Source organism: Limulus polyphemus, unplaced genomic scaffold (assembly GCF_000517525.1).
Source record: "Limulus polyphemus unplaced genomic scaffold, Limulus_polyphemus-2.1.2 Scaffold3287, whole genome shotgun sequence".
In the NCBI taxonomy this organism is placed as follows: Eukaryota; Metazoa; Arthropoda; class Merostomata; order Xiphosura; family Limulidae; genus Limulus; species Limulus polyphemus.
The window spans coordinates 12,361-26,520 of record NW_013668897.1 but is presented as its reverse complement, the minus strand read 5'-3'; the positions used below and the strand labels follow the sequence as shown (position 1 = coordinate 26,520).

At 30.6% G+C, this 14,160-nt stretch overlaps 2 protein-coding genes across 3 annotated transcripts in view; one reads left to right on the top strand and one right to left on the bottom strand.

Annotated features, from left to right (window-relative positions):
- LOC106469071 (active breakpoint cluster region-related protein-like) overlaps positions 1 to 10,302 on the top strand; it is a 112,056-nt gene extending 101,754 nt beyond the window's left edge. The window contains exon 21 of the mRNA XM_022397477.1: positions 2,112 to 10,302. Coding sequence (XP_022253185.1) covers positions 2,112 to 2,331 — 220 coding nt within the window. The 3' untranslated portion in view covers positions 2,332 to 10,302. The remainder of the gene's footprint in view (positions 1 to 2,111) is intronic.
- The window catches only part of LOC106469072 (serine/threonine-protein phosphatase Pgam5, mitochondrial-like), a 15,007-nt gene continuing 9,822 nt past the window's right edge, over positions 8,976 to 14,160 (bottom strand). For both annotated transcript variants that reach the window (XM_013929527.2, XM_013929528.2), the window contains 3 exons: positions 13,270 to 13,403; positions 12,658 to 12,838; positions 8,976 to 12,101 (listed from right to left, as the gene is read on the bottom strand). In XM_013929527.2, the coding sequence (XP_013784981.1) occupies positions 12,688 to 12,838; positions 13,270 to 13,403 (285 nt within the window). In that variant the 3' untranslated portion in view covers positions 8,976 to 12,101; positions 12,658 to 12,687. The remainder of the gene's footprint in view (positions 12,102 to 12,657; positions 12,839 to 13,269; positions 13,404 to 14,160) is intronic.

Sequence of the window (14,160 nt, the reverse complement as noted above, 5' to 3'; positions counted from 1 at the left end):
GAAAAAGATGGTAATCTGATGGTGCCATATCTGGAGAATATGGTGGGGGAGAACTTCTCAGCCTAACTCCATAATCTTGTGTTGCATCAAACATGCCACATGTGGATGTGCATTGTTGTGGAGAAGAAAAACACCTTTCCAATTGACGAGTGAAGGGCTTAATTTAAACATTCCAGTTGCTGACTATAGATCTCTGCATTGACAGTTCGCTGTAGATTGAGGAGTTCGCTATGAGTGACTCCTTTGATGTTCCTCCAAATGCAAAGCATCACTTTCTGTGGATGGAGTCTAGGTTTTGGGGTTGAAAGTGGTTTTTGTCTATGACTGAGCCATTGTTTTTGGTGTTTAATATATGCATAAAAAATCTATTTTTCATCATCAGTGACAATTCTGTCCAAAAATGGTTCACACGCATTATGCGCCAGAAGAAATGAAGCAATGTTCACACATTGGAAATGATGATTATCAGAGAGTTCATGAGGCACCCAAACACCTTCGTTATGGTGTTTTCCCACATTCCTTAGATATTTACATATTGTTTCATGAGAGACATGCAATTTCAGGGCCATTTCACGAGTGTGTGTGGCCTTGGGTTAGACTCAAAAAGTGTCTTCAGATCATCAGTATCAATTACAACATGTTGGCCCCTTCCATCACAGTTTTTAAGGCTAAAATCACCTGAACGAAATTTGCTGAACCATAGCTGACACTTACGAATGTTCAAAACACTTCCATAAACTTCTTTGATATTCTTTGTGGCTGCAGAGGCATTGTTTCCCTTCTTGTATTCAAACAGCATTACATGCCAAATGTGTGTCTCGTGTTCTATCACTATAAGGGATTAGAGTATACAAAACTTAACATATTATATAGACTAAATTAACGTGACGTTTACTCAGTTCGTTTAACTATTATACATGATGTATGGTTTTTTGGGGAGGGGGTGATGAAAGTGTTCCAAACATGACATTAATTTCTTGACGACATAATATAATATGCACAGAACTCTAATTGTAATTGTAAATATTGAGAATCTGTCAGAAAATTTGTTAAATACTGTGATGTTACATCACTATCACTGCAACAATAATACCATGAATACCATTGTGGATGTTTTCAATACTGTGATGTTACATCACTATCACTGCAACGATAATACCATTGTGGATGTTTTCAATACAGTGATAAACTTGTGTACCAAAATGCGACATTAATTTCTTGGCAATCTAATACTTTATCTTGTGTACTTCAAATATTTTATACATCTATTACAAGATAATTAAAAATTGTTAATTTAAAAAGGAGAATAGGGATCATTAAAAAAGTGCATAGAAGTTAAATCAAAATGCAAAGATTGTATTTTCAAGCCTTGGGACTCTAAAAAAAGTAAACAAACTAGGCTGGAAATAGTGTTTACATTATTTTCTCAAGCTACAAAACCCTACTTTGACTCCATGTCGACAGTACTTATCCAAGAGATATATCAAGTAAATGAAAAACAAAAACATCAGCTAACAGTAATGATTTCTGTACTTTTACAAAACTTGTTCTTGTAGCAAATAGAGATTATTTGACTTTGTGACTGATTTGGAATTATGTTACGAGTAGATAAAAATTTTATAATCTCACATTAAACAGTCATAAATGACAAAAAAAGGATGATGATGAACTCAACATGCACCAAACATAACATTGTTTTTGTAATTATAACTAAGACTGTGGATGTTTTTTCTACTGTTACCGAGAGCTTTAATTTCTATTTTGGAACTTGTCACATATATGAGGAAAAGACTTTTCTAATATACGTTTGTGATCTTCAAATCTGTATTGTTTTTGTCAGATGGCTTTTACCTTTTTTTGATTTTTGTAAGTAACTTACATGTTGTAATTGATTAAATATAATTTTCAATTTAAAACTTTTTTTTGTAACTATACTTTTTTGGACTCCTTTTTGCTTGAGATCAAATTTTAGGCTCCATATCAAATCCTCCATCAGATGAACATTTGCTCAAAAAATAAAGTAAATAGGGTCCAGAAAAACACATTTCCCCTTTTACATCTTTTTGCTTTTAAAGCAGTTTTATTTCATATTTGTTTGTTTTTTCCAATAGGATTAACCAGCATGAAAACCACAATAAAATGTCACTACATAACTTAGCTACAGTATTTGGCCCAAATATCTTGAGACCAGGTGCCTACTCTACCAATTCAAAATCTGCAGACATTCTTGCAGCAAGCACTGTGGATGTTATGGCTCAGGCAGGAATTCTGTATTTTTTCTTGAAAAGACAAGAAGCTGGGCTTCCTTTAACTGTTGAATCCCCTAAATGAGGCTTTATTTTTCTATTGTATCTTTAGGTATATAAATGAATATGTGGGTTTTATTCAGTGGGTGTGTCTGGGTAACAACAAAAAACTTTGATAATTACATCTTCAAACAACTAAAGTTAATTTATTTGTTTTTCTTGATATAGTTAGGAATTTCTGGAAGTGTGATACGTTTTTTGACAAAGAACTTACTTTAACTTTTTGGCTCTAAAGATCATCAAGGCATTTGAAAGTTTAATCATAATTACTTAATACAAGTAGAAACGTAAACTTATAAAAATTATTTTTTTCAAATTTGCTAATTACTAATAAATGTCTAGTTATAGATTTTTAAGCTGTCATTCATGCAATTATCCTTAATATAAAAACATTTGATAGAGAATATTCTCTTACAACAAGAATTCATAGGATATTTTTCATGGTCACTTTTTTGTAAATTGTGTTTCAGATGTTTGTAAAAAAGCTTAGCATATACTTTTGTGTGTGAGGTTTTCTAAAAAGAATTTATTTTATTGTATTATTCAGCAAAGTAATCAATAATAAAGCAACAATTTCAAATTTAATGAATAAATAACACTCAGAATTAATTATTCTCATTATATATTGTGCTCACTTGTTCAGCAAATCTCTTTGTATCTTTTTTTTGTTCATTTTGTTATTGGTTGACCAAGTAACTTTGGCATGTTTTTCCTCCTCTCCTCTTTCTCTGAATGACATGGTAAGAGATACTTCTGTACAAGTCAGTGAACAAGAATATTTAGTTTTATATATATATATATATGTATGTGTGTGTGTGTGTATTTTTTAAATTATGTATGTATATATGTATGTGTGTATATATAATTCAAAATATTTTCAGGATTCTGCAGTTTTCATTACATAACTTTGATACTAAATTCCCCTTGCTAATTCTTTTGAGTAAAGGGAGATGTTAAAGTAAATGACTAAATACTGCTTTTCTGCATATGATGAATTTTAATAAGTACCTTGTTCTTGAGTAACAATATCGTAGCCAAAAGTACTTTTCAACAAGAATTTACTTAGAAAACCTTTTGAATTTTTTATTCAGCATTTCCTATTTGGTCATAATTGTACAAATTCTGAAAAGTGTCTGAGCTTTGATAAATTTATACAACGAATTGTTTTTGCTATCAAAAATGTACTATTTTATAATGTACAAGGTGTAGAACAAGTAATTTTTTTAAATATCAAATTTATTAAGATATTTTCTACAAAACATAGTTTACAAGCTTTTCCTGATGCATTTGGTATAATTAGCTGACAAACAAATTCGAAGTACGCACATTTGGACTTTTGAAGATTTCTGTGTTAATGGCAATATCTTCCTGTCTTAATACATACCGAGTTCAAAATACATTTGCACTGATTCAGCAGTTTTGTTCCTATCTGTAATGAAATTAGTTTTCAAACAAACCATGTGTTATTCTAATTTATAATTTTAGTGGTTTTCCAATATACACTTTTTAAAAATTACAAAAGAAAATTATAATTGAATTTTTTTTCTAAAATTAGATTTTAGGCAAACTTTTGTATTGAGAATATTGTTTTATCCAGTGGTAACGTGTTTTAAATAACGTTTATATATTCATTATATTTTTTACTGTTTTTTTTTTCAACCCATGATGAAATTAGTTCTATCCTAACATTGTAATATCGAGATGCAAATTTGACCTTAGACTTTGGTAAATAAAAAGTGTTTTACTTCCACCAATTGAAAATAACTTCCTTTAAACTATAAAATCAGTATTTTTAAAGCAGTATTTAATATATAATTCCAGTGGGTTTTTCTGTTTACCCATTTTTCTATAAATATTATTGCTTTTCCATGAACATTTCTTAATTAACAGAAATGATGGAGGATATGATTATAGTACTTAGAAACGATAAAATTTTTTTATAATTTCAATGTATAGCTGTTCCCTATTGTTATTTGTTTCAGATTATGTAGAGATTGTATACAAGCTACAATTAATTTAAGCAATTCATTATTTTTATGTTAGTTGATATTGTTAAGTTTGTTGTGTTATTAATGTAATAAAATTGACAATTCGGAGATAAACAATCTTGTATCTACAAATTGTATATGACTATGCAAGATTGTCTCACTTTGATTAAATTTAATTTTGGGCATAAAAAAAAATGAATTTTAAGTTAGCTTTTTTTTATATTTGTTTTCCACTTCTTTTATGAGATAACTTTAATTTATGCAGAGGTGACTTGATAATGTGCAAAGGCTTGTTCATGCATATTTAATTTTGTAATGTATTGTAGTGCAGACTGAAAATTTTTTTGTAAACCTCAGCTGAAAGTTAAAAACCTTAAAATGGTCTCCAATTTTTTATTGTTATTGCTTAGTAAGGGGCCATCTATTTAGTATGTACCCAAAATTTTAGTGATTTCTAACCCCCTATATACAAGTGTACCCCCTCCCCTGTGTGTGCATACGTAGTTTACATGTAACAACCACCTTATAACATGTAACCTGAATATTATTAATAGGTCACTGAAAGATATTTTGACCATTATAAAGGAGCATAAGTTAATCAGTGCAGAAGCAGTTGAATGGTTAATGAATTTAACAAGATCATGAGCCCAAATGCATATAGTTTTTCTGTATGTGTAGGTGCACTGTGTACGAACAGATCAAATACAAAGTTTTTATTTCATTTTTAAATTGTCTTTTTCAAACAACAGAGAAATTGATAATAGCAAACCAAAAGTGAATTAATATGCAAAATAGCATATAAAAACAATATTGATAATATGTGAAGTCAAAAAAAAATCAAATGAATCTAGTTCTACCTATTATTGTATTCCCAAGTACACATCATTGCCTTAAATATAATGCAAAACATGGGCATTTGTGTTTCTGTTGTGACCGCTTGGTCTTGTGGAAAGGATTCATGACTTGGGTCGAAGTCTTTCTCACAGTCCTCCAAGGCCTTGTCTGGCTCTGTACTTAGTTCATGACTATGTCTTCTCATGAAAGCAATCAATGGAAAATATATCCCACACATTTTGCATCTTCTTCGAGACAACTCACTGTGAATCTTTGGACAATAACATGTCATAGCGGACCTCTCCATAGAAACCTGCATTCTTTGCTGCATTTGACATCACATACCATAAGGTGAGTCTTTGACCTACAGTTGCAAATTCAGTCTGATGAGGTTCCAGAACATCTTCAGGTTCAGGTATCTTTATACCTTTAGCATTCCAGGTAAAAGGAAATTGAGCCGGTAGGAACCTTGCATGCATGACATTCATCCAGTTTGTATGCTACTCTCTACAACAAGCTTGGTTACTGCATTTATCTATTTAAAGCAAGTATTGTGATTGGCTTACGTGCTTTACTACCCGATCTTACTTACTTCAAGCTGCAAATCCTCAGCATTAACATACTCTGCCTTAACTTGATGACCATCAGTCACAACCCTCAGCGAGTCTTTCACCAGCCTTCTTGAAGTTGGCTCTTTCAAGTTCTGGATCAATGGTCTTGTCTGAACCATCCAGATGCAATTAAAAACTGTCATGCGGAAGGATTAAACCTGACAGATCATGACTAAGTGGTGCCATTCTTATTTCTACTTGGTTATAGGCAAAATGGCCGGGCACATGAGTGAATGTAAAATATGCATCAAAGTTATGGTTTTTGAAGTGCTCTACTCCAACTGCAAGAGTTTTGGGTAATCTAGGATTTTCATCTGGTCCACCATTGATACTGAGAACAAGAATTGGCTTGAAAACACATGTAGCAAAATCCTTCAGGAAGGGTATGAACGATTCCTGGCCCAGAAGATTGGCGAAGTCTCGCACGTGGGCGTACAGTTACTTGTGTCATGCTTCCCACTACGAATAGCAATGAAGGTAGGTCTGCTATAAGTGAGCACACAAAAATATGTTTGAGGATTTATGTTGCATGCAGCATAACCTTATGGTATAAATATATGCCTCTGTGCAATCTTAAAATCGTAGTCTGGAAGGCACACTTTGTATTCCATATGCATCAAGATTGGAGCTTGGGCAGTTGCCACAGTAAGACTCGGAGATACACATGCCTTGTCCTCAATGCTTAGAAATCCAGTGGCATCTGGACCAAACCATGAGCATATTTCATAATATAGCTGTGTGAGGCTAGTGCAAAGTTGGCATCTGAATGTGTGTTTTTCTCATAATGTTTTGGGCCCTCATGAGTTTCACTGGAACTATGTTTACGTGACATTTTCCCTCATTTGTATCACTTTGGTAAGGTGGAGTCTTAAATATGATGCACTATGGCTAAGCACAAAACCTATTTGTTGAAGGGTTTCAGATAAGTCGTCAAGATTCCTACATGATTTGAGTTTATTGCTCTGACACCGATCATCTGTCACTGCTCCTAGATGCAATTTTATGGATAGCATTCGACAACTGAGGCTGATCCACATCAATCGAGGGTCTTCCCTTTTGTTCTGTGTTGAATTTCGTCAGCTCGGGTTAGATTCGGCCAGCTTTACAATTTTCGTTTTTAATTCTAATCAATGCTGATGTTCAGCTTCTGCTCCTTTTCTTTAAGGTCAGCTCGGAGCTTTTCAAATTTTTGATTGTCATTGTGAGATAACATACCGGCATCTTTTAGTTGGCAATACATTTTGATTTTCATTCTAATATCAATCACATTCTGTTCAGTTTTGTCCTGCTTTGGATTTTGTATGTTACTTTTTCAGCTGGCTGTGTCATTCTCTTCACAATAGTTTCATCACTGATTCCTGCTTTATTGTTTGAGAGCCTGACTGTGTTTGTCAGAGTTGAAATTTCTTTCTGTCTAGTATCACTTTCTGTGTCTGCAGAAGCTATGGTAACCATACACAGCTTTTTAGTTAGCGTTGTACTGCCTTCTTCAGTTCTGTAAGAATGTGACACCATCTGTAAAATAAACAAGTTATTACACGTAGATCAATAGGCCTAAACATACATCATATTGTTAGTGTTGAAATGTCCAAAATACCATAATTCACTTAGTGGGACAAAACTATAAACAAACAAATTACTTTTGACTAAAAATGACATGAGTGTCCCCTTTTGCTTTAAAATCGAGCTTTCACCATACATCAAGCTGGGCTTTCACATCTGCATTCTTGGTTGATGATGTTTTTTTCAGGGTTCACCATATTGCCCTCACTTCCTTTTAGACGTTTGCTTTTGTTTGATTGGGGAAGGTTTTTCCATATTCTTCTATAAGACTTAGAAACAATTTTTCCACCATTGTACTGTATTTGTAGCATTAGTTAGATTCGTCATTGTCACTGAACATGCTAAATTCAGGCTACTACAGTATATAACAGTTTTTAAGCAATGTCATCATCATAACATGAGAAAGCTCAACAACATGCCTATACATTCATGTGACAGAACCCCACATGTACATAGTAAAAAAAACATCAAGTTGCAACATTGTACTACTGTAAGCCTATTAATATTCGTGAACGATTGATATTTGAGAAGATTTCAAAACCTTTATGTATACTGTTATGTTTGTTTACAATAAAACCCACACTATTTAGTTTTCATCAAGAAAAAGAAAAGTAGACCTGACAATACAATATTAGTCTGTCTTTAGTGAATGTGGAGTCTTATCATATTAAAACTGCAAACCCATGAATTATTTGAGGTTACCTACGTCAAGCATGTCTGTTATGGCGATACACACCTCTTGGTGTTTGAAAAAGTTGTTTAACCATATTTTAATTATACCAAAAGTACCCAATTTAATTGAATTTCATATTGTAACAATCCTGAATTTAATTTTACTGGTCATCTTTCAAAAAGTGAACAACAAATAGTTTTATATGACATTTATTGACAATAAAAAATTGGATACAGTGAATCCAAACCAATGAGTGTCACAGAAAAGAAAAATAAATTATTTTTGACTTCAATCTAGAATGCCACAACAGCTTTTAATCAATTCAAAGTCAGAACCTTCCACACAGGTTCAAAAGTATATATTGGACAGGCAGACTCCCATGAATGTATGACTTAATAAACATTATAGGCTGACTGATGATTATTATTGATCGTGTTTGTGTATACAGTACAGCTTATATCGGCACATGTATTAAAATGAATCACAATTATCACTGATTACAGATTGATAAAATTTTCTGTGCATATGCAAAATACCAAATGCATTGCTGTCAACCCCCAATCCCCTGTACACATGTATACTTTGATAATCCCCCCCAGAACTTATACACAACAATGGATATTTAGAAATGTGGAGCATTTCATAGTAAAAATTTAAAATAACTTACAATAAAAAGATTTTAAAATGTAGCTCATGGAATAAATATTCCATTTACTGAAGTTTCCTGATTTGTAGTTTTGGTTGTTTTAAAATTGTTCATATACTACTATTCTGGCATAATTTCAGATTACTCTGGTTTGGATGAATGCTATCAATTCTTGATGAACTACTTACATACACAAACCTAGTTTGTTTGTTTTTAATTATTATAGTTTCAAAATTTTATGTTATTTAAGCAAGAAATCTACTTCTCATTGGGAAACTGAAAATAGTAACTTATGTAATAACACAATTTGTGTATCTCCACTTAATTATAAAGCAATGAATTCTTTGTATTCTACTTAGAATCATAAGATAATAGTTTTTGCCTTATCCAACCATATAATATCTTTTCTTACCAAAACCACAGGTAATGAAAGTCAATTTGTGGTGATAATTCATACTATCTGAATATATTATTGTATACTTTGTGCTTATTTTTAACTACTTAAAAATAGTTTTATATTGTGTACATTTGTATATATATATAACAAAAAAATTACTGAAATGGAAAGAAAAACATTGTGTATCAGTTAAAATGGGAAGAGGTTTACTAACTTGTAGCTTATTTGTGAATTGTGTCTTCTGGATGTTTATTTGCTTTGATTAATAAACGTTGTTTCTTACCATTCTGTTCTCCCTTCAAAAGTTATGATTTTCTTAGTTTTATTTGAAAATATTCTGTTGTGTTGATATATAACAAGATATGCATTTCCTATCTCAATGTCACTACAAAATTTGTCAACATTACTACTAATCAGAAGTTTTGAAATATAAACACCATTTCCTAATTTTAGTACAATTATAATTATGAGTAATCATCTTAAAACTTTTTCAGGATGTTTTACTAATCATCTTTTCATATCATAAAAATGGTAGAAGTGACGTTTAGCATCAAGAATAACAAGACACATTAGGATGAACATTATTCTTAGCAATTGGTCATACAAGAAGTGAAAAACTTTAATGTCTTTAATTGCAACCTCAACATTAGAAGCTTACATGCAAGACACTATACAGCATATATTACTAAGTATGAGGTAATGAATGAAATATTAAAATAATTGTGAAAATTGGTAATGAAAAGATGCTTTGATAGCATTATCTTCATTTTGATCTCAAAGATGACAGATCTAAGCAACCAAGAGATTAAAACTTAATAGCACAGCCACATTGCTATAAAAATTGAACATTCAAATTAACTATAAAACACTATAGAAATTGAAGAAAGTAAAACAACATTAAAAAAATGTTTTATTGAAATTATATGCAGTGCTAGAAGGCTTGTTACACCTCTTAACATTGATAACATTTGAAACTACAATAGCCTTCTATCAGAAATGAGATTTTTACATCGATCCCACAATACTATAACTTTTCCTGCCTACGTGTGTTGATTTTACACCTATTGTGTGTTGTTTTGTTGCATTTAAAAAAAAAACTCCTAGGTAAAATTATTTGAAACTTCAGTTGAAGTTTCTACAGTTTATGTAGTTTCTGTAAATAATAAATTTTGAAAACATTTCTTTCCTGAAACAAAAATTATTGTTTTTGTTGTGGATTTTAGTGTCTTCCTATATGCTTGTAAAACTTTCCTTTAAAACTAAATTTTATCTTTTGTTATTTTTCAAAGAACAATGCAAGTAGTATCACATTACTCTATATACAAGTCTACATTAAAATGGAAGCTATGTTGGGCCGTATAGCTGAAAGGAACAGAAAAAGAGCTTTAATCATATTTTTAGATTGCTAGCGGATGAGTTCTCAAGATTGAGGTATAAATTACATCACATCACAACAACAGTGACTGAATAAAAATGAATATAACCACACTTGTATTCAAGTTGCAAGTTAAAATTAACATTATTTTGATCAGAGCTATTATGAATTTCCTCCTAGAAGGTTACAAATGCTGAATTATTCTTGGAAAAAATTCCAAAATTCACAAGCACTTATAATTTCTGTCAGAACATGCTAAAATCAAAATGTTTTTTATTTTTATGTATAAAATTAAATAGATAACTTTTACGGAATAAATTTCAAATCTGAAGAACAACAATACAAGTTTGTTTTGTATAATTTGTTTTTAATTAAGTGGTGCAATTTTTCCCTTAAGGCAGGAAACATCCTTCTGGGCTATAAGAGTTAAAAACTTGAACATATAATGAGAATCCTACATTATTCTGGACAATTTATGTACTATATTCCTTGTATATCCAAAATTGTGTTCATTACAGGTTCAATAATAACATAGAAACTACATCTAAAAAATGTAAACAAAACTACTATTCATATATAAATTAACCACACTAATCACTGCTGGGATTCCATATGCATTTTACAAAGAAAATTTACACTTAGTGCTGTAAAAAACAAAACAAAATTGCCTTAATAAAATGCAATACCTCGATTCACCAGTAGTGAATAGTTACAAATGCAAAAGATGTTTTGTGTAGTTCTAAGATATATATACATACATAACTTGTATTCTGAGGTTAAATGATTAGAAGGACATGGAGAAGAATAAGGTCAAAACTTGCTGATACAACTGTCTGGTTTAATTAAAAGGAAGCATTGTTATCTGAAGTTCATCTAAGTTATTTAAGCAGATAAAACTACATTTTTCAGTTAAATTTAATTATATATATAATAATAATTTTTAAATTCATATTACATAATAAAAAGCAACTTTAACTTATTTAACAGTACACATGGTTTCATATTGTAATAATGCATTAAATATCTTAATACACAATAATATGCTATTCAATGTGTTAAAGCCTTATTTAGAAGAGTAACACAGAATTTTTTTTATATCTACAGTATAAGTTTAAAACAGTCAGGGTACACTGGTTTAAAATTTTCTAGTAATGAAATTAATTATTAAAATTAAAGAAACTGTCCAATAGGATATGAAATTAGTAACATTACAACTATATAACAACCATTAATAGTTTTTCAATTTGGTTTTAGTAAGTATATGTTTTACTATAAACTGCTGTCTCTACTTTTATTTTTTAAATGTTACTTTCAAGTCTGAAGAACCATGAAGTTGATGTAGTGCAACCCTAAGATAAAGATTTTACAGGTCACTGACCAAATTTAATGTCAATACAAATTAAGTTCTCTCTCGGTACCAGACTTCCATAACAACTTGGCATGGAGACCGAACTGACCTCCAGCAATCAAAATAGAGTCAGGAGAAATCCATAAAAAAGAAAGGACTATGTATGAACAGTCATATTTTGTTAAAATTCATTTTAAGGCCTTTTCTACTTGCACAAAGAATCAGCTTTACCAAAGACTTATGAAATGTTATTATGGTTAAGGATTATCTAATAGAAGGTACATCCACTTTGACTTGAAGTATATTCTAAAATATATTTTGTTTGCCTAGAAAACTTTGCACTTGCCACTAGTTTGGAAACTGAAAGAGAGAAAAAAAAAGATTATAATTATATAACAATATAATATTTTATTTATTTGAAATTAATATTAAAGTTTTTAAACCTCAAAAATTAAACACATGTTTATACTTTTATCCACAAATCACTGTGTCTATGTTTGCACACAAGCCATAAAAAGTATAAGAGGATGAGTGATATAATCTGTGTATCATTAAGATTACACACAATGTAGAATATTATAATTACAGTCAATGCAGAACATGAGAGTTTTATGCTCAGCGTAGATTATTGAATTTAAAGTAAGAGAGGATTAATGTAGCTACAGAAAGAATTATAATTTGTGGGAAATGTTGGAACTTCAGAAGAACAAGAATTACAGTCAGATAGAAATAAAACAGTTAAGTAAAATACAATAATTATAATTTGGGGGAAGGGGTATTTGGGTTCCAGAAGAATACAAGAATTATAATATTGGAGCCACGGAAGAAGACAAGAATATGGGAATTACAGTGAGGCATACTAAGTCTTAGGTTGTAGTAACCTAAATAATTATGTATTTGAGTTACAAGTTATTACCTATTTACCCTTCTGATGTTCCACAAAAAATCACGATGTTGACATTTTGTCACTATTGATATGACCAATATCTCCAATGCTATATGTAATGACTCGTCCATTTGGTCGAATAACAATCCAGGTTATGCTACAGTTATGAAGTGTGAATCTCAACCAGGCTTCTGGAGGGAACTGCAGGGCTCTTTAAAAATAATAATCATTAGGTATTTTTATCATTGCATGTTTCACTTTAATCGTGAAGCTTTTCTGACTTATATAAATGAATGAGTCTTACATACATCCACATAATTTAAGGACAATAATGGACTTATTTCTGGGTCATCCCATCCACTATACTAAACTCTTAAATAAAAATAAAACACTCAAAGCTAGTCTTTTATCCTTAAAATGTTTATCAAACCTTTCCTTAAATTAACCTTTATAATCCTAAACACATCAATCATTGTGGTCAAGTGCAATTAAATCCCATTTCAAATATTCTCCTTCTTATTGGGCTTAATGATACTACCTCACAATTTTAAATTTTTGAACAATGCAGGAATAAATTTTCACAGATTTGGGTACATATTGTTAGAACAAAATTAACTCCTGAAATTCAAACTATTCTCTCACCTGCAAAGAAAATAACGAATTACATTTGAATGGCACACTAGTACGTCATAACTATCACTTTCTTGGCTTGGTAATGCTCTATGAAAGTATTTCCTGAAGGCAGCTTCAATCCTGGCACCATCTTGGTAAAAATTCTAGACAAAATTATGACTGTGAATAAATATTATGATTATAAATATACACGAGCCTTAACATCATAGTAATACATATATATTCATATTTAACTTGCATTCCCAGATTCATCACATGGTTTGTTTTATTGCATTGCAAAGAAACTACAGGATGAAAGTGTTTGAAACTTGACATGAACTTTCTGCAGGTTATGTAGCTGCTGACAAATAATATATCTTATTTTTATATGTGACATTCGTATGAATTCACAACTTTATAATGTTGAACAGATTTTGTTGTGATATATTTTCTTAAGAAACAATTAAAAGTGCTTACCTTTTTGTACATTTCAATTACTGTTTATGTCTTCCTACATTTTTATTAAACCTTCTAGTAGATTTTATTCTATAAAAATAAATTTATTCTTTGTTTTGATTCAAAAATGCCACACGAAGTTTCACAAGCTAGCATACAATAAAAATATCTTTTTTTACCATATCAAGATTGCAAACAAGCTGGCTTATTTTTTAAATTGTTAATCATAAGGTTTCTATTAACATGTGTAATCAGTTTTGTATTAATTTATATACATAAGGTTTCTATTAACATGTGTAATCAGTTTTGTATTATTTTATATACATAAGGTTTCTATTAACATGTGTAATCAGTTTTGTATTACTTTATATACATAAGGTTTCTATTAACATGTGTAATCAGTTTTGTATTACTTTATATACATAAGGTTTCTCTTAACATGTGTAATCAGTTTTGTATTACTTT